The 19,462-nt window shown below is 40.2% G+C and overlaps 3 protein-coding genes across 3 annotated transcripts; 2 read left to right on the forward strand and 1 right to left on the reverse strand.

Annotated features, from left to right (window-relative positions):
- Positions 1 to 599: 599 nt before the first annotated feature.
- On the forward strand, positions 600 to 8,729 carry retreg3 (reticulophagy regulator family member 3). Its single transcript, XM_020652477.3, has 10 exons — positions 600 to 723; positions 970 to 1,238; positions 3,120 to 3,226; positions 3,625 to 3,655; positions 3,763 to 3,889; positions 4,177 to 4,261; positions 4,780 to 4,917; positions 5,645 to 5,724; positions 6,300 to 6,432; positions 6,522 to 8,729. The coding sequence occupies exons 2-10, from the start codon at positions 991 to 993 to the stop codon at positions 7,055 to 7,057; spliced, it is 1,485 nt and encodes a 494-aa protein (XP_020508133.2). The 5' UTR covers positions 600 to 723; positions 970 to 990; the 3' UTR covers positions 7,058 to 8,729.
- A 378-nt stretch (positions 8,730 to 9,107) lies between these two features.
- Positions 9,108 to 11,982, forward strand: psmc3ip (PSMC3 interacting protein). The gene is made up of 8 exons (XM_020652500.3): positions 9,108 to 9,277; positions 9,790 to 9,890; positions 9,972 to 10,061; positions 10,169 to 10,280; positions 10,417 to 10,562; positions 10,680 to 10,733; positions 11,377 to 11,436; positions 11,561 to 11,982. Exons 1-8 carry the CDS (start codon positions 9,259 to 9,261, stop codon positions 11,615 to 11,617), a joined length of 639 nt encoding a protein of 212 aa, XP_020508156.1. The 5' UTR covers positions 9,108 to 9,258; the 3' UTR covers positions 11,618 to 11,982.
- Positions 11,693 to 17,467, reverse strand: mlx (MAX dimerization protein MLX). The gene is made up of 8 exons (XM_020652499.3): positions 17,402 to 17,467; positions 15,868 to 15,904; positions 15,638 to 15,727; positions 14,993 to 15,102; positions 14,806 to 14,908; positions 14,198 to 14,297; positions 13,156 to 13,357; positions 11,693 to 13,034 (listed from the first exon to the last, which is right to left on the reverse strand). Exons 1-8 carry the CDS (start codon positions 17,426 to 17,428, stop codon positions 12,978 to 12,980), a joined length of 726 nt encoding a protein of 241 aa, XP_020508155.1. The 5' UTR covers positions 17,429 to 17,467; the 3' UTR covers positions 11,693 to 12,977.
- Between the last annotated feature and the right edge of the window lie 1,995 nt (positions 17,468 to 19,462).

A 19,462-nucleotide genomic window follows, 5' to 3' on the forward strand; every position in this document is an offset into this window, starting at 1 on the left:
AGACTGGCCGTGCAAAGATTTAATCCCCTAGTTTTGTTTCCTGCCTTCTTGATTTTTTTCATTTTTATAAAATTAACCAGAGTTATTACTATACTTACATTTCTGCCTTGACACAATGCACTGCTCTATCATGAGCATGTGGTGCCCTCTAGTGGAACTCTTTTTTATTACTTTTTACCACTTACCTGGTTTACTGTAATGTGCCCGGTCTAACCTAAAGAACAATATATCATAAATATAATATTTACAGTCTATGCTAAAGAAGCATAAAAGGAGCTAAAGCCCTATCTATAAGTATCTAACTTAACTATAATTTATCAAATAATGAAGTTTTGAGCCTACTCTTAAAAGAACAGGGAGTGTCAGTTTCATACATTAATTTAACAATCTATACTTTTTTTACGCGAACCAACTAGCCTAATTCGAATTCGACGGAGCAAATGTCCAATGGTTTGTTAGTTACATAAAAGGCCATACACATTTATGTGGGATTACCAAAGAAAACATAAATCAAAAGTTGAATATTTAAAAAATAAATAAATAGGTTATTTGATACGTCAATGCCCTGACTGGGGTTGTCAAAAAAAATCCCTATTCCACCTGAACGCAGCATGACACAGGCGCTCGAGCGGATTGTGATTGGGTAGCTGACAGAAAAACAGGTTACGCCATATTGTCAGCTACCGAAGACAGCGCAAATGTTCTTTACAAAATGAACAAATAGTAGGTGTCATCTTGCTTTAACGTATCTCTGCAATGCATTGGACGCTACGCTATCTTGTGTTGTGTTCACTTGTTTAGTTTAAGACGCAAATACGACGATTCAGGCGGCGTCGCTAACTGCTAGCTTAGAACCCTGGTTAGCATATAGCTGGTAGCCGATTTTGTGAGTGGAGCTGCTCCGTGGCGCCTCGTTTTACCTGCGTCCACCTAAGTCTAGTGTTTTTTTTTGTTTTGTTTTTTCTTCAGGCTTACTTTGTAAACTCAAAGATGGACCACACTGGGACAATGGAAGGCGGACCTGTGAAGGATTGCTCTGCCACGCAGGGGTCTGATGTCTGTCTGCGAAGTCGACCATACTCCTCCGAGAGAGACAGTCAGGTGCGGGCTGTCAAAGCCGCTCTGCAGTCCCGGTTGGGGCCCTATGAGCCAGTCCTGACCTATCTACAGTCCGTCCTCCTGTGGGAAAGACCCTTTCAGTGTGTGCTTCTCTACATCGTGGTAAACATTGTGTTCTGGTACGTTTCGACTGATTTAAGTGAAACTTTTGAATGTTTTGACTTGCAAACTTGCTCCCCCCCCCCCCTGTGCTTGTTTATTCTTGTCAGTGTTATAGCAACCTACATCCAGACAAAACAGACCGTCTAATTATTGGGTGAAAGCCAGCGTGACGGCGAGCAGCTGGGGGATTTGAGACAATGCAAATGTTTCAACCTGTCAATTCAAGGCAGCACAGATGGCTGGCGAGTGCATCTATTTATGGACTCAAGCTTCTCAGGGTTCTGCTTTACCTCTCCTTTATTTTTTTTGCTCCCAACCAATTAGTTTTCTTCATCTTGGAAACACTATGGTGCCCTGGATTATCCCCGATACCAGTTTTGTGTGAGTGTAGGAGGCTGTGCAAGAGGACGAATCTGCAATATTCATACCCATGTGTTTTTAAAACACAAGCTGGTTTGGCTTCAGTACACCTAGTCTATGAAGTCTGAGAAGTAGGTATCATGGACTCCAGTCTGTTTATAGATACAGTATATCTGTTTGACAAAGTGCAATTTAATTCCATTCCCTCAAACCCTGGGTTAGCAATTCAATGAAAATGTTCTTAAAATCAAGTGTTAGAGGAAAGTAGGGAATATATCACAGGGTAGGACTTTAGACAGGTATTAGCTAAATGAGGTGACCTTGATATGGTTTCATTGTAAGAGTCACTGGCCTGGGACAAAGCGAGCGAGGGCAGGGCTGACTGGCCTGCTTGTGGAGCTCAGGCACTCAGCCTTTATTCGATCAGACCACTGGGCACATTTTCTGCCTGTACAGTCTCGCTTCAGTGTGCTTCAGTGCACTCTCGGGCCAGTAATGGCCCCCAAGAGATGCATTCATCAACTACATTTTGGCTTCAAACAACCGATGATGAAGTGTCACATGTGAGCTAGAAGGGGAAGCAATGGCCGCCCTTCTGACAGCAGGTATAGAAGTAGCTTTCAAACAAGTAACACCCAACACCATCATTTAACTACATGTTTCAAAAGGTTGATGCTAGTCTTTGATTTGTTTTGTCATAACTTGGGAGGATGAGCGTACCTGTAGTTGTTTACTCTTGTATGTGCTCTTGCAGTGCTAGGTTTACATATGAATGTTTTGTTTTTATCATTAGCTTTTTATTGCGCTCCTATCCAAAATACAAGAAAAACACTTTCTTGGTTAGCAGTTTCTTTGTTGGGATAATCTCTAACTGCTTATTGGCAAGGACGTAACACCGTTGCAGTAAACACCTTTTTAGTCTTGTGATCTGGAAGCCACACTTGGATATCTAATTTGTTTATTTAGAGAGTGGGGTTTGTGTGAAAATAGACTTCATACTTCCTCAAAGATGAAAACCACATGGTAAAACCCACCTGTGCTATGATACAGTCTGCTGCTAAGACCTTAATTAATCATCCCGTTCTTGGTTTGTTAACTCTCTATTTTTATACGAGAGCGGCGCCATTGGTTTTTAGGGCAATGTTTATAGATGTAATATGTACGAGTTATTCTTGTCATATTTCCTTGTTCATTTCTGAGTTATCAGTAATGGGTATTTCACAGCAGATCAGAGTCAGTATCAGGTTTATTGCCACGCACGTTTACACATATAAGGACTTTGACCAAATCAAATCACATAAAACCTGAAGAGTATGAAAGTAGACCCCTTTGAACAGCAGTACTTCTCCTGTCAGGGGACTTCAATGATGGTGGAATAACATCCTCTTGAGACACTTGTGACTAAGAGTTTTGTGGTTTCATGAACTAAATGGCTGAATTGTAGCACTTTCTTAAATGTGTTATCCTGGGGTAACAGGCATCATGAGTGCCTTCTGTTTATGTGTTGCTTTGTTTTTTTTTTTTTTATTCCCCTCCAGGTTCTTCGCCCTGACCTCACTGCGCCTGCTCTTCCTGCTAGCTACTCTTCTGGCTGTGGCTGTCTGTGTTGATACCTGGAGGAATAAGATCTGGCCTGAGATTAAAGGTGCTACAAGTTGCTATTTGTGGAAACCTTTTCTATCTTTTTCACAAAATCTTACATTTTTGTTCAGCTTTCCCCATGTTATGCCCTGTAACCTTTCACAATGCCCTAGTTTACTGTGATTGCATCACATGTACATTGTAAGAATAGATATGACTACTGTCAGCTGACCTTTACTCTGGACTTTGTTTATTTACGTGAAATACACAAGAGTACAGTTGAACAGAACCTGATCTACACACTAAGTGTACAGTGTTTATAGGAGATTTAAGAGTGGAGAAAAACTCAAGTGCAAACCTAGGACTACTTTTTATGTAATGTACTCTCAGTATAGTCTACACAGATGTGCATAATGGTTTATCATGTTCCTTAAAGTGATGTATGTATTATCTCTCCCCCAGTCAAAAACCAAGACGAATCAGAGAATGAGAGGTGTGTTAATGTAACTAGACAGCATTCCCTTAAAAAATAATGCCAGCAATGATAATGGTGAAGTGGAAAACTGATAAAGGTGTTAATCATTTTCTCTGTTCGTGTAGCTGGGGTCTGGTGCAGCCTGGCATTGTCAGTGTGCCTGAACTCTGCCACCACATCGCTGAGGCCTGGGTCAGTACAGCAGTGCTCACATGCAGTGTGCTGCAGTACAAACAACAGAACCCTGGCAAGGTGAGCACCTCACACAGCAAGAAAAATTGAAATGTGTAAAAAATATTGTCACATTGGATTGGCTAATTCAAATCTCAAGTACTTTAACATAGATACAATCTGCTGCATTCATTCTATCCTGTTACGTTGTTATGAAATACGACGCAAGATCCATCCTGTATTAAGGGAATAGTGATTAGAATAAGAGTGAAAATGTCATAGTGTTGTTGGCTACGGTCACTTGCACTGTAAACAACATACATTATAGCTACTGACTTGATTCCCTGTGTTTTGTCACTCTGCATCAGTTCTGCATCCTGACCTGTGGAGTGTTCACCTGTTTGGCTGTGGTTGGACGATATATTCCTGGACTGGTGCTCTCCTACTCTGCTGGTGAGTCCCAGAAGTTTAACCAGTCCTAACTACAGATCCAGGATCCTTCACAGGAGCAGGTTGGTAGGGAAGCGCCTCCTCACTGGTCCTATTAAACTTTCAAAGGTGTGAAACCAGATCTGTCAGTCTAGCCTGTGAGGTGATTAAGACCAGTATGAGGTACACAAGGAAGGAGTAAAGAGTGGGAAGGAAATGAGTAGAAAGCTCAGACTGAGACCAGGCTAATCTCCTGACCTCAAACCAGTACAGGCTGCAGGGTCAATAAGCGAGAGCTGCCAAGGTCCACTGCTGTGACGTCTGAAACAACCCACAGCAGCTTGTACTCTACATGTCAACTCCCTGCTGGTCCTTCTGTCTTACGGTGTGTAATGAAGAATAACAGACCTGTGTTTATTTGCAATAATGAGAATCTGCACAGAACACAAATGGGCACAACACATGTTCAATAATTTTCTAATCAGCTCCAATGGACATTTCTCTTTCTTTCTAACAATCAGTAATCTGCTCCTCTCCTGTAGTGTTGGCCACTCTGCTGGCCCCTCTGGGAGTCTATCATAGGATCTTTCAGCATGTGTGTGTGAAGCTGGAGCCGGCTCTGCAGCGGCTAGACTTCAGTGTTCGTGGATACATGATGTCAAAGCCTATTGATAATCAGTGTAAGTGGTGAATCAACTTCTATTTAAGTACCTATTTTACTAAGTCAAAGTGACATGGAACTTTGAACATGCAAATGTAACAAATGTAAAACACTTTTCCCTTTGACTGTCGGTAACACAAGCTAAGAACTCCCCAAAAAACGTGACTTGAACTTGGTCTTTGTTTTCACAGCATTAAATTTAAGTGACATGTTCACACTTCTCACTTTAAGGCAGTAACTCATCAGTTTGAGCTGAAAGGACAAATCACAGACAGTCATCTGGAGCAAATTATCTTTTTTCTCTCCTTAATGCTTTAGGGCCCTCTGCACAGGAAATACTGTTGTATCAGTAAACTTAAAAAAAAAAAAAAAAGTTTTTAATTTTTGAAAGTTTTGTTGTGATTAATTTAATAAAGTATGTCAGTCTTAAGTTCCATTGTTCTTAAAAGTCAGGTTAATATGTTGTTGAACCCCTATATCTTTTCTTTATTTACGTACAAGGATTCTAACTAACTAACTGTCATCATGATCTGTGAATCGGCCAATCATCTGGACTATAAACTATGATTGTGTATTTACAATCCAGGAAGCCTTTTGCATTGAAAAGAAGAGTATATGCTTTAAAATGACCTAAGTAAGTAATGGGTCATTTATACTCTGTGTGCCTAACTGTTACTTTGAATAAGTGGCAGCAGGAAAACCATGTTTGTAGTTTTAATCTGTTTTTACAAATGTTTGTCTTTTAGTTCTTCGGAGGCCGATTCATGGTGCAGCCTCAGGTGAAGCCAGTGACAGTGAGGAGGAGCTGGCTGCCTTCTGCCCAACAGTAAGCTTGTTAAATTACCAAAATCGCTCAATATTTAAAGCATGAATCAGTTACTAAATCTGTTATCATTGCTTGGGAACATGGTTACTTGACTGGTGTCTTTGAACACATTGATTTTCTGTCCAATTACATTTATTAGGTTATCTTAAAATGCTGTAACAAATACTGCAGCTGTTCAGCCTACAGTGTCAAAATCTGTCCACATTTTTCCATGAGAAAACAGGTTAATGGGGATTTAAGCCAAGTTGAATTTAGCACTCTCTCAATGTGAAAGTGAAAATATTCACATAGTGCTCTCACTGCAGACCTGTTGCTTTGTATTTCTGTACAGGGTCATTTACAGTAACACAGCTGAGCAACTTCCTGCTGGGTTGAAGAACTTCACATGATATGATCTGCCTGTTTATTTTGGTCGTGTGAGTGTGTGGTGTGTGTGTGTGTGTGTGTGGGTAGAGTAAAGCCTGCTAAAGGTGTGAGAGCAAACTAGTAACAGTAGCAAAATAGAATTTGACTGACATCTAAAAAGAGATTTTTTTTCTTCTTTCTCTTTGTTGACTATTTACTGTCTTTCCTAGTTTGATGATGCTGTTGTTGCGAAGGAACTCGCTCTAACTGACTCTGAGCACTCTGACGCTGAGGTTTCCTACACTGAAAATGGAACATTTAACCTATCGCGTGGCCAGACGCCACTCACAGAGGGCTCCGAGGGTAAGTTTGCAGGTTTCGCAGATATTTCTTTGCTGTATTTTCAGTTGTGATCTTGTTTCTCACAGTGTGACTGTCTGTGCTTTGGTCAGATCTTGACAGACACAGTGACGCTGAAGAATCCTTTGCTCAAGACCTCCCTGACTTCCCTTCGATAAACCCTGATGCCACTCTGATGGATGATGATGACGACACAAGCATAGGTCTACCTAGCCTGGGTCAATCTGGGCTAGCTAGTCATCGGGCATCAGTACTGGATGCTCATCTGGACTCAGACCAGGACGATCTGGATGCAGAACTGTCCCTTAGCGGCCTGCCGCCTGCTTCTGATTTTTCTGGAGACCTTGCAGGAGTCATCGCCAGTAACATGATTCAAGCGGCGCTGGCTGGTGCAATGCAACCTCGGCGTCCTGCCCAGCGCAGAGACGGCCCTCCCAGGGCCGGGGCTCACCGGAGCTATCGCAAGCAGTCCAGCTCTGAGCTGGACACTGACTTGGATGTGGAGGACTTTGAAATGCTTGATCAGTCTGAACTAAACCAGATGGATCCTCTTGGAGGAGGGGGCAGTAGACGGGGAGAGAGCCAGGGGTCTAACTTTTTGTCTAGCTTTCTGGGTAAACCACAGTGAGGTGTGCATGTGTGTATATGTGTGGTTATGTGTCTGAGACAGAGAAAGAGAGAGAGAGTGTGTGTGTGTGTGTGTTTACATGTTGGCGAGCTATGAGTGTGAATAGTGGAAGTTGATTTAGGTTCCAGCAGCCCTGCTTCCGATTGGCTTCAGTTGATCACTGTGAAGTTCTTCATTTTTTCTATCTTTTCAGAATCTTTTTTTCTAGGACTTTGAAACTTGATCATCCAGAAACCTTTTACTTTGTAAGCTGAGCAATAGGAAGTGCATCAACACAAGTACGACATTCATACATCAAGGAAACCAGCATAATTGAGCCTCAATAGATTCTTGTAATTTTGTGCACCCGTAAATTACAAGGGTTCTTGTTAGATAAAAACAGCAGTGCCCATACAATCTTTTCTACCTGGAAGTCTACACATACAGGGCTATACAACATGGGACCAAATATGACATTCCTGTTGGTGGAGCTGAGCCATGTTGCTTTGAAAATGAGATCATGAAACAGAACTTAGAATTATTTTTACATCACAACATTTAAAACAGCAGTTCATGTTACTGTTATTCCCTCTGCTGTCCTTTCAATAACATGGGTTATGATCTGTTAGAAGATGACTTATTTAAAGTTACAGGTTTACAGAAAGCTGCTGTGGGTTTGGACGGCCTCCTATGATAGAGATGAATCATATTTGGATAGGGATTTCATTAGCTGCTCTTTGGTAGCTGTTCTTGTGTGGGAGTTTTGTTTCAATCAAAGAATGTCACATTACAGTCTTAAGTTACCGGACTCGGAGGAGAAATACATGATGTTATGTTTGTTTATTGTTGTATTTATTGACTTGTGCCCCTAGGTGAGGTTTGCATCTTTTTCTGTGTGAACAACCTTAGATTGTTTTTCATTTTCCTGCCCTTTAACTACAAATAAAAAGCATAATATGTCTGTTCTTAAACATTGGAGTAGTCCACAGCTTTTAGTGTTTAATTTATTTTCTCTTTCCAGAAATAATGGTGAAACATTTCGTTTTGTCTTTTACCATCTCTGTATTACATATAGTTAATGGCCATGCTGACCTTTTTAAGTGAAAATGAATCATTTCTGGATTGTTTTGCTATTATGATGGGGACTTACGTTTACAAACAAATTGGGTAAAGATAGTTCTCCTTGTATCCTACGTTAAAGGGTTGTATATGTAAAGGTTTAGTGGCTTTTGTGTGCAGGTCAGTCTGACCTTTTGATGGACAAACCATGTCAATATGTGAAACCCAACAGTGGAACTTAGAACTTCTAAAAGCCACAGATAACATTTGTCAAGATGGCCATATCAAGAAGTCCAAAATGCTGGTGGTTTAAATACGGAAAACACATGGCTTAAATGTGTGACTCTTAGAGAAACCCATAGCTTCACAGATTTAACGCCAAAAAAAAAACAGCTGGATCCTCATTTATAAAGATGAAGTACAAAAAAAAAGTGCACTGATAGGAAATTGCTGGGATTTGGAAGATTTGCGACGATGCTTATAGCTTCACCATGAGGGGCCAGTTTCTCTCTATGAGTGATCTGTAGTCAGTTTGACAATGTCATGTGCATAGTTGTGTATTTCCCTCTGTATCTGGTTTTGCTATGTTTTGATGTGTAAATCATAATGAATAAAATGTTTGCAATTAAATCTATTTTGTAGTTTCATTTGAAAGATGTAAAATGAATCTCTGATGACAGATTAGGTTCTCAAGACAATTCTTAAAACACAGACGACTGACAGACAAATATAAAGCAAGATTTCTGTTAAAACTTCACAACTTATAAACAGCATTGTTTTTAAAACTCCTATGATAAGTACGATACAGTAGTTTTGCTGCTCATTGTGGTAATAGAACATTTAATTTACTACCTTGTCAGTCCATCTATCCTGAACCCTTCCTGCCATAATGGGGTATTTGATTTTTGTTTTTTATTTCTTTATCGCGAAGTTGACGGGGCGATAACCCCCGTCTCTCAACCTTCTCTAAACCAACCAAAATGACAGAGCTCTCACTCTGCTCTTCTTTTCGGATACCTCATTCTGCTCCAAATCCAACTTGCAGATAAGGTTAGAGATTGCAACTGGTATGAGGCATCTTCAGATATAGACGATCTTTTAGTGACGCATATTTCGCGCGAAGCTTTGTTTGGCAAGTTAGATTGAAAGAGACGAGGGTAGAAATGAGTAAAAAAGATAACGGTAAGAGTACGTCAGGAGGTTTTGTCTTCACTGAATTGAGTTATTTAGCGTGTCTGACTGTTTGTGTGACCAGCGACGTCCATTTGATTTCATAGATTACATGTTAGAAAGTTAAGATAACAAGCTGTCCGTCCACGTTAGCTTACGTTATATAGCACAGGTACACAACAAACATGATGATAGGCTAAGCTGACTTCAAGTTTGTCAACCTTTTTTTATGTAAGGTTACTCTGAATGCGTCAACGTCGAATGATAAATGTTTGATTATGCAATGTCTGTGGAAAGTTTTAACGTATTCTTTAACCAGTACTAGAAGTTTCCTAAAACTACAAAGACAAAGTTCAAATACGATGACGTAATAACGTTTAACTCAAGCAGTAGTTGGGCTTAGAGCCATTAAAGAACTTGATTCGTAGACACGAATGAGTAGGGGGACATTTAGCCGTCATTTCTAGCTATTCTTGATGTTGATCAAATACAATCTTTAATCTTTAAGCTGCTGTCATCCACAGGCTCCACTCTCATCCTGTCTTATCTGAATGAGAAGAACCGTCCTTACAGTGCCCAGGATGTCTTCTGTAATTTACAAAAGCAGCATGGGTTGGGAAAAACGGTGAGATGAACACTTAATGCAATATACAGATTTAGTGTTTCCTACATTAAATCACTTATTGCACATTTGTAAATTCACTAGGCAGTGGTCAAGGCCATGGAGCTGCTGGCTTTGGAGGGCAAGATAAAGGAAAAAGCCTATGGCAAGCAAAAGATCTATTTTGCAGATCAGGTTTCGTTTTTTTTTTTCTTCTTTCATTTTAAAATGCTACGCTGCTGAAGAAAGACAGCTCTAAGCGTGACCTGTTATTCATGAATATATGCCGATCTCTCCCGCAGTCTCAGTTCAAAGACGTGAACGATGCAGACCTGAAGGCCATGGACAGGCAGATCTCAGAGCTCAGTGCAGAGGTGCAGTCTCTCACCCAGACCTGCAGACAGCTAGACGCAGGTGGAGTTCACCACTGATCTGTGCAAGTTTACATCGCAGCAAGATATTTCAGTTTTGCACCTTTGTAGGCCACTTGATGTCATATTATTTTAAAAAAAAGAAGATTTCACTAGAATGAAAGGGCGCTGTTTTTCAGAGCTGAAGGAGCTCAACAGCTCCCTGACAACTAAGGAAATTCAGTCAGAGATCCAAGAGCTGAAAGCGGAGTGTTCTGGGTACAGAGGACGTCTGGAGAAGATTAAGTCCGCCACAAATCATGTCACACCAGAAGAGAAAGAGAAGGTTGGGAATGCATGCTTTCCGATGTCATTAAAGCATCTAATTAACCTATATTATGACTGTTTACGTTGTGTTTTCTTCTATACAGTATAGTAGTACATATTTTATTTTAAATTGCAGGTTTGCAAAGAGCGGAACGTTTATGTGAAAGAGTGGAAAAAGAGGAAGAGAATGGTAACGTATAAGGAGCTCAAACTACATCAGTAATCACTGCTTCGATTACATTTTGATGTTCCACCTATTCTAATATGAGATTTTTCTTTCATGTCCCGGTCTAAACATTTTATTAACTGTCAGTCAAACAAAATCTGAACGTGAAAGACGTCAATTTTGCTAATGTGAAATCGGTGGAGCTTTTAGCTGGTTATGAAACAGACTTAAGTTAACTGTACTTGTGTCTATTCTTAGTGATCGGTTTGACTATGAAAGAAAGATGTAATTATCTGTCAGAAAACATTTACAGGATGTGATGTGGTATTTACAGGACAAGATATTTAAAAAAAAAAAAAAAAAGCAGCAACATTTGTCCAAATGGATCACCAACATCGACATATAGTTCTTCACCTTAAATCATTCCATAGACAGTACTCCAGTTACTCTCAGGCTTAAATGTTTATATTAAGGGTAAAAATATTTGAATGAACAGCAACGATAATTATGAAATGTTTAATTAAGATTCCAGTATTATGCAGAAATTCTGAGTGCTAGTATTACAAACAATAAATGAAGAGAAGTTCTGAAAACAGGACTTGCATCAGTTATTTGTCATCATAAATCAAAAATGAATCCCTAATCTGTTCTGCTTTGCTTCTATCAGGCGTCGGACATGATGAACCAAATTTTGGAAGGGTACCCCAAGAGCAAGAAGGAGTTTCTGGTGACAGCAGCTCCATTTCCTTAAACATAACTTCCTGCCTCTTCCACCTTTTGTGTACTGCTTGTGTGGCTGTTTTTTTTAATCTGCGGTATTGATGCGTACCTCTCCTTTTTCGCCCTGACAGGATGAAGTTGGAGTGGAGACTGATGAGGACTGTAAGGTGGTTGTCCCCAGCACTTGAAAGAATCTGAAAAACGTCTGTTCATCCACTTCCTCAATGTAAGCCTGTACAGTGCTAAGATACTTCAGCAGTCTGGAGTGACGACACCATCTTTATTTAAAGCGTTTCTTTTGAAAACGTACATCTTTCATAAAAGGTGAATGGAGTTTGTTTTTTTACTGCTAGTATGTTGTAAAAAATGTAAAAAGAATGACAAGTTGTCCATCTTCCTGTTTAGTTTGTTTACCAACTTTTGCACTGTTTCTTCATTCAGTCTTGCTGCCGAGTTATTAAATGCTATGATTGTAACGTTTGACAATGAAATGCTCAACGTATTTCTTTAACAAAAAAAAACAAAAACGTTTTTAACCATCTTACAACATAAAGGAGATTTAACTGGTTCATAAGCTGCAGGTTTGGGCTCCACTGCTGAGCTGTAGGATTTTCCCACTGCCTTTTCATTTGACTTTGGACCAATGCTCGACATATTTCTTTTTTTTTTTTAGAATCGTGGGTGTCATACTGGAGATGGTGATATACAGTAGATGGCAACTATACATGAACTATCAAAATCAAACACTGTAAGCAACAAGCCAGGGACTAAAAACAAGATTTCCTTTTGATGGAAACGAGTGTAAAGCCGCTCTCGGTTATCTAAATGACTTTTAACTTTACACACTCAAATACAAAGTCCAAGCCATGACAAAAAGTAGCTTTCATATGTATTTTCAAAATGTACATATAAAAACCCAATTAAGTCCAGCAGATGCACATCTCTGTCCACGGCACACCCTTGGTTATAAGGAAACGGTAACTGGTTGAGGGTACAGTGAAAGAACATTCACACTGATGCACAGTTTGGAATGAACTGATACTGATTAGAAGAGCCAACGTTGACCAAAGTAAATAGCATTTTCCACATTTGCATTCAAATGAACAACCTTACCCTAACCCAGGTTGTGTTGGTTATTTTAAACCTGAACTTAATGCTTCTAGGATTTCAAGTTCTAAATTATCCATGAATTGGAAACAAGTCTCATTCTTAAATCTCATTAGAGGTGATGTATGGCAGGGAAACTACAGTGGAAACCTGAGTTCAGTAAGAGAGAGTAGACAATCTTATTGTTTAACTCATTCAACATATGAAAAATAAAACAATGTCAAAAACAGCGATTTCCCTTTAAAACTCCTTCAACACAAATGTTCATCTCCTCCCGTAGCGTGGGTTGCGGTTATCCAGTCGCAGCCATGGAGTTACTGATGAGATAAAGTGAGTGTAAATACTGTGGTTCTGTGTGATGCTGATTGGAGTTTTTACTCCACCCTGAGAGGCAAGAGCAAGCCCAAAGTCAATATGTGGGAGTTCAGCCCAGAGGTTCACTCAATACAGCTGACAGTTGAGCTGTCGGAGCACACCAACGACAAACTCTCTCAGCGTCTAGAGAAGAACAGAAGGAGGACACAAACTTTTATCATCTCGATATTAACAGAGCAAAACAGGTTGTTTTGATGGCGCCTGACCTGATGTCCACAAAGTGTTTAGAAATATCTGGTAGTACCTGCGGCTTGCAGTGCTCCTCGATCCAGCTGAACACACAGGCGGAGAGTTCTTGGAAGCTGCTCATCGAGACAGAACGACTAAACGACTGAAACAGGGAGTCCATGATGCTCTGAAAGATGTTGAACTTGACTTGGTCAGACACCTGATCCTCTCCTTGCTGTGGGTTGTTCTGGTGGGCCTTCACTATGTGCTCATAGTTTCTGAAATCATAAAAAAAGAAAAGAAATGAATGTCCACAGCCCCATTCGCTTGAGCCGCGTTTCCACCAGGCGGTCAGGTTTGGGTCAGTACGGTTTGGTACGGCTAACCCTGATCTTGCTTGCGTTTCCACAGCCAACAGTATCGATACAGATCACTAAATCAAGAGTGTGCGCAACATGGTGTCGACAGCCAATAAATTCAAAAAAGAAGAATGTGACAGAGTAAACATAGACCATCAATGACTCCTAGGAAGGTCTGAATCTCTGAGGCTGTCCATGAGGTGGTGCTATGTGCTGAACATAGTCACAAAAAACAGCCTGGAAATGACTCTAAATGCACAGCATATTTAAACACAGTTATGAACGCTCAGTGATTCTTTCGACCAATCAGTGTGTCTAGCTCCAACTTTTAGTGTTGATCGGTATGGTTGGCACTCCAACAGAAGGGTACCAAGAATGTAGGATTGTACAGATCAGTTTTTCTGGTACCCTTCTCAACTTTTGACAGTGGAAACACCAATCAGTGTGTACCGAACTGAACTAGACCGCTTTGTGGACACGGCTTTATATTCCTGTTTCTAAACTCCTAATGGGTTCGCCTGTTTCACAAAGATTGTAGTATAGTTGCAAAGACAGAAAACAATACTTCATGCTGTTTATAGAGCTTTACTATCAAGCCCCTTTTGAGTTTTAGATCTGATAGAACAGTACATTCTCTGTTTGTCAAAGACTTGCTTATCAAATCCATCCCGTTATCTGCCATGTGCACACCAAGGAGGAAGGTCTTAAGTTCGTAAAACCAAATGGGGAATAAATGAAGTGGGTGAATCACTGTCTCACGTTTTCATGATCTTCAGCGCCATCACTTCTTTCCTTAGCAAAGTTACTTCCTCCTCTTGCTTCTTCTTTTCTTTATGAAGAAAATGAATGTAGTCGATTGCTGCAAAAGGAAAAAAGAAAGGCATCGGTCACGGGAGTTTCCTTTTTTCCCAGAGTGTGGTCTCCCTCCACAACCACCTCCCTCCTACATGTTAAACACTGATAATTATTCCTTTAAGCCTTGTAAAGAAATCCATGCAAGGGCAGTTTTGTGTGTTCAACATGATACCATCCTTCTTTCACCTGAGGGCAGGTAACATGTGAGCAGGGGAGATTGGATGTAATGTATGTGTTTAAGGGGGCAGAGAGCATGATGAAGGTTTTTGTTACTTAACTTAAGTAAACTAACGGGTGTGCGCTGGTTTTTTTTTACTCCCACTTTCAACCAATTAAGAACCAATTCAGAATGTATTGGAAAGCTTTGAGGTAATAATACCAATGTTGAAAAAACTGCCCTTTACTTACTATCTTTCTCCGACAGAGGTTTTAAAATGTCAAACTATGAATTGTCTAGAGATGCATTTCCATGGTCCCCTCTTGACTGTTTATCGAACACCGTCACATCTTACTTTTCTGCAGTACAGTAGCCTTGCTGATCTTCTGTGCTCCCACGGCAAATTCAGACTGCTGCTGGCAGGTAGGCACTATGGACTGGAGGTCTTCATAGCCTTTCTACAGGTCAGAGGAAAAAAGTCATTGAGTAAGAGTCAATAACGTTCCCAAAATCGCAGACACCTGTGGTCTACTGAAGCGTACCTTGATAGCATCCCTGCGCTTCTGCTCGGCCTGTGTGTGCGCTTGCCTCCGTCGATCTTTATACGAGTCCTTATACGACGACTCCTGTCTGTAGTCGCTGTCTTCATCATCTATTCAAAAATACACAAACACTTAGATAATATGTAACGTCTAAATGTGACAGAGAATAGCAGCTGACAAACTCAATAGGTTAAAAGGAATGTTGATTTAACATTGACCTCACCAAGGAGCAGACTTCGTGGTTTCCACAGCAGAAAATGAATTTATAGATTTGCACCAAAAATGCAAAACCTGCGCAGTTTGGGATCTATTTTCTTGGATCAAATGGTTTTGCCGACACTAAACCATTTTTTTTTTTCATCCAAGCATGATCAGACAAGCTGATGAATATGAATGACTTTAAACCAGCCTATACCAGACATCATGCAGCAGAGGCAACACATATGACAGACTCAGAACAAACGCTGTAATGATGAAAAATAAAATGCCAATAAGTGTTATAATCTTTTACAAACTTAAGACATGACAAGAGTTCAAATAAAAGTATATTTATCGCAGCGAGTTCATACAAAGTAAACAAGGCAGACATTCACACCACAAGCTAAATGTAGCATGAACTCTGTCTTCACATTTCAAACAGAATACCTGTGTTTGGTACTGAAGAGGCACTCGTGGAGCCGATGCTGTTGGCCCTGGACACCACTGTCCCCTTCCTAGCAGTTTCAGCAAAGAAACCTGCAGAGCAAGACGGCAGACATTTCAAAACTACATTCGCATTCTAATCTTAAGAGACCGAAAACGTAAAGTTACCATCACACGAGACAAATTCACGATCAAATGACAAACAGCTGGAAATGAACTGACAAGATACTCACTATGGTCAAAGCCACTGTCGCTGAAAGCACCGTCCGTCTGCCAAGCCATCACCAAGTAACACAAGATGGAGAAAAAAAAGAAGAGAAAATAGACTTCAGAGCTGGAATAATGACAGGGAAATTGTGCTGCCTAAAATACACTGACAATTGACCAATAGCGAGTGTGCCCGATTGACAGTCGGAGCCCCCACTGAGCAATGCCCTGAATAGTCCTATTCTAATGTGCACGAGGGTGAAGGGCCGCAACAAATAATCACACATTTGCAGTGTTTTTATATAGGACACAACTGCACAAAGGGGACTTTGATTTGTGGATTCCAGAGTTTCATATTTACTTTGATAGGCTAGGACCTGCATGGCTACATCTACATCAATCACTGCCTCGTAAATCTAGGAGTTTGATATGTTTAGAATAGAATAGAATTACTTTATTGATCCCAAACTGGGAAATTGTGGCGTTACAGCAGCAGGTTATCCAAACACACAATATGAGTAAAAAATAAAAAAATCAATGTTAGCAAATCTAAACACAATATAATATTAACTACAAAGTAAATAAGTACTAAAAATATCAAAACTAAGAATGTGAATATATACAACCAGGATTTAACTAAGCATTACTAGTCTTAAATAGGAAGATTAAATATGAAAGATTTGATGTAAATGTGCAAAAACAAAGTCGTAGATGGTTGTAAATTAAATATTAAAGATTAAATGTAAATGTGCAAAAACAGAGTCGTAAATGGACAGTATTGACATAAGTTAAAGTGCATGAGTGTAGACATATTATAAGCAGAAACTAAACAATATAACGGCGAGTAGACAGACAAATGAAGTGAGCATGAACATGCAGAACAACTTAAAAGCATGAGTCCCTGTTATCACGACATGAGAAACAAAAATTCAAAGAAAATACAAACTTGTTTTCACTCCTGCTCTTCCATATCACGTCTATAAAATAATAATAATAAAAAAAGCGTCCTTTGGAAAGCTCCTTTCAAAGGGGAAAGTGGACCAAGTCATTTCCTGGTGACACAATTTACAATTTTGCAATGTCCACTGTTTGAGTTTGAGTATCAAAGTAATGACTAATGTTTATTTTGATGGCAATAACTCTGCAAGTTTACAAAGTGTAGATTAACTGCATTGTTCTGGCAAGCCTCTGCAGTAAATCTACACTTTACTTTCACATAAATGTTTCAAATAACGACGTAGGGAATGCATTAACAAAAAAAGGTTTTGTAAGGTAGCTTTGCACATCTATTTTGGGCACACGCGGTTTCTAAAACGTGAAATCTCGAGTGGCGTCTCGTGTTTGTTTAACGAGCTAAGCGCTGTAGCTTCTGACGTTAGCAAACATCGCCGAATTAACGTTAGCTGCCGAGCTAACAAAGCCCTGCACCTCTTTAACATCTGCAGAATCTTCAACTTTAAGACCCGAGACTGTTTGTCACTTGTCGCTGACGTAGGACTGTAGCTGCGTCAAGTTGACAAAAACAAAAAGAATTGAGATTAGCAAATCCTAGTTTCTTACTTTCCAGTGATCATCCGGGTCCGTCATTTTAGAATGTCAAAATAACTACTACCCGTGATGCCTTCGGGTGCTGCCCGTTAATTCCTGATTTCTTTATCAAAAGGTCGCGGAAAACTAGAATAATGTGTTTTAAAAAAATATATATGTATATATAAGGACTACTTATTGACCCATCGGGATACATACATGTGTAGGTTTTTTTTATTTAATACTTGGTACCCGGCGTCCACGGCATAATTCATGATACTTTCTTTTTTGAATTATTATCATCCCTTCCCTCAGTAGTAATTACTGCGCATAACAAACTAAAGACATATAGGGTTTGTCCTGTAATTTACTGACGATAACGAGTTGAAATCAAGAAGTATAAATCTGACCATTTATTTTTCACATGTCCATTCATTTAAAACAGCATGAATGTTCTAAGAAAATATACAGTTTGTGTCGAGGGTGATAATTAGAAATTTCCGAGGAGATGTGAATGCAGCAACCACAAATGCAGTGGTTTACTTTCAACATAGAGGGGCGCTGTTTGTCTGTCATTTCTTGTCATTTAGGAGGTACTACTACAATACTACAATTCACTTTTATTGTATTTTACTAGTATTGTATACACTTTTATTATTTATTCGCTTTTATCCAAAGCGACGTACATCAGAGAGTAAGTACAACACAAGTAAGGATCTAGAAAAAAGGGAACAATGTCAGTAAGAGCAAACGATCAGCTTTGAGTCCGATTGGACACACAGGTGCTGACAGGCGTTGCACAGAGGCAAAGCACAACATTGACGGCAGTTCTTGAGAGCTCTAATCGGTATAGAAACCATCTTATAAGTCGTCATTATCAAACAAAAACCATCGTGACAACCATCATCATCATCAATAATATCGAGACCATCATCATTAAGTTAGTAGGTATTCATGAAAGAGCTGGGTCTTTAGCTTTTTCTTAAAGGTGCAGAGGGACTCCGCAGATCCAGTGGAGTTTGGAAGTTCATTCCACCACCGGGGGGCGACAGAGGAGAAGAGTCTAGTCTAGTGTAGTGCGGTAAAGACCTTACGGGCAGGTATGGCAGCCATCGTTAGACAGCTGAGCTGGCTTGAGCGATCGCATGTTTTGGTGGTATGACACCATTTGTGGCTGTGCCTGAGGGAGTTCCGGCAAGGAGATTGTGAATTGAATAAAGAAGTGGTCTGATAGATGCAGAGGGGTGACAGTCAGGTTTGCTGTCGAGCAGTTCCGAGTCAGAATTAAATCAAGAGTGTTGCCAGCTTTGTGGGTAGGAGGGGTTAGGACCTGCGTGAGGTCAAATGAGGATAGGAGAGCAAGGAAGTCTGTTACCTGGGCTTTATCAGTGTGTATATTCATGTCTCCCATTACAGTCAGTGGTGTTCCATCATCAGGGATTTCTGAGAGTAGCATGTCCAGTTCCACAACAAAATCATTCACATTCCACCCTGGTGGGCGGTAAATGATAGCAATGTACATTTTAATAGGAGCAGTAACCAAGATTGTGTGATATTCAAATGAGGAGTTGTTGCTCAGTGGGAAGAGATTATTGAATTTCCAGGTATTAGAAATGAAGATACCTGTACCACCTCCACGTCCAACAGAGCGGGGTGTGTGTGAGAACACTGTGTCAACAGAAAGAGCAGCTGGTGTGACTGTATTTTCTGAGCGGATCCAGGTTTCAGTAAGGGCAAGTGCCTGAATGTCTGACATTTTTGCAAGTGCTTGGATGAATTCAGTTTTATTCACAGCAGATTGACAGTTCCAGAGGCCAAGGGTGGGTAGAAGAGTCTTTCTTAAGCAGAGACAAGTTGTTAAGATTTCGTTGTCTATGACAGATGTGTCTTTTCCTGTTCCCATGAATGACACAGATCTCTTTGTAGCACATTTGTTGTGTTTAGTGGATGACCAGAGGAAATAGGCAAAGCAGTAGTCGTGGTTGCCCGGGCTCTGTGGCCACGCTGAAGCGTCAGATGCTTGTTCTGCTGGCAGTTTCGGATTCAGACTCTTTTAAACTTGGATTTTCGTGAAAATCCCGCCCCAGATTTTCA

The sequence above is a fragment of the Labrus bergylta genome, chromosome 16 (genome assembly GCF_963930695.1).
Source record: "Labrus bergylta chromosome 16, fLabBer1.1, whole genome shotgun sequence".
NCBI lineage: Eukaryota > Metazoa > Chordata > Actinopteri > Labriformes > Labridae > Labrus > Labrus bergylta.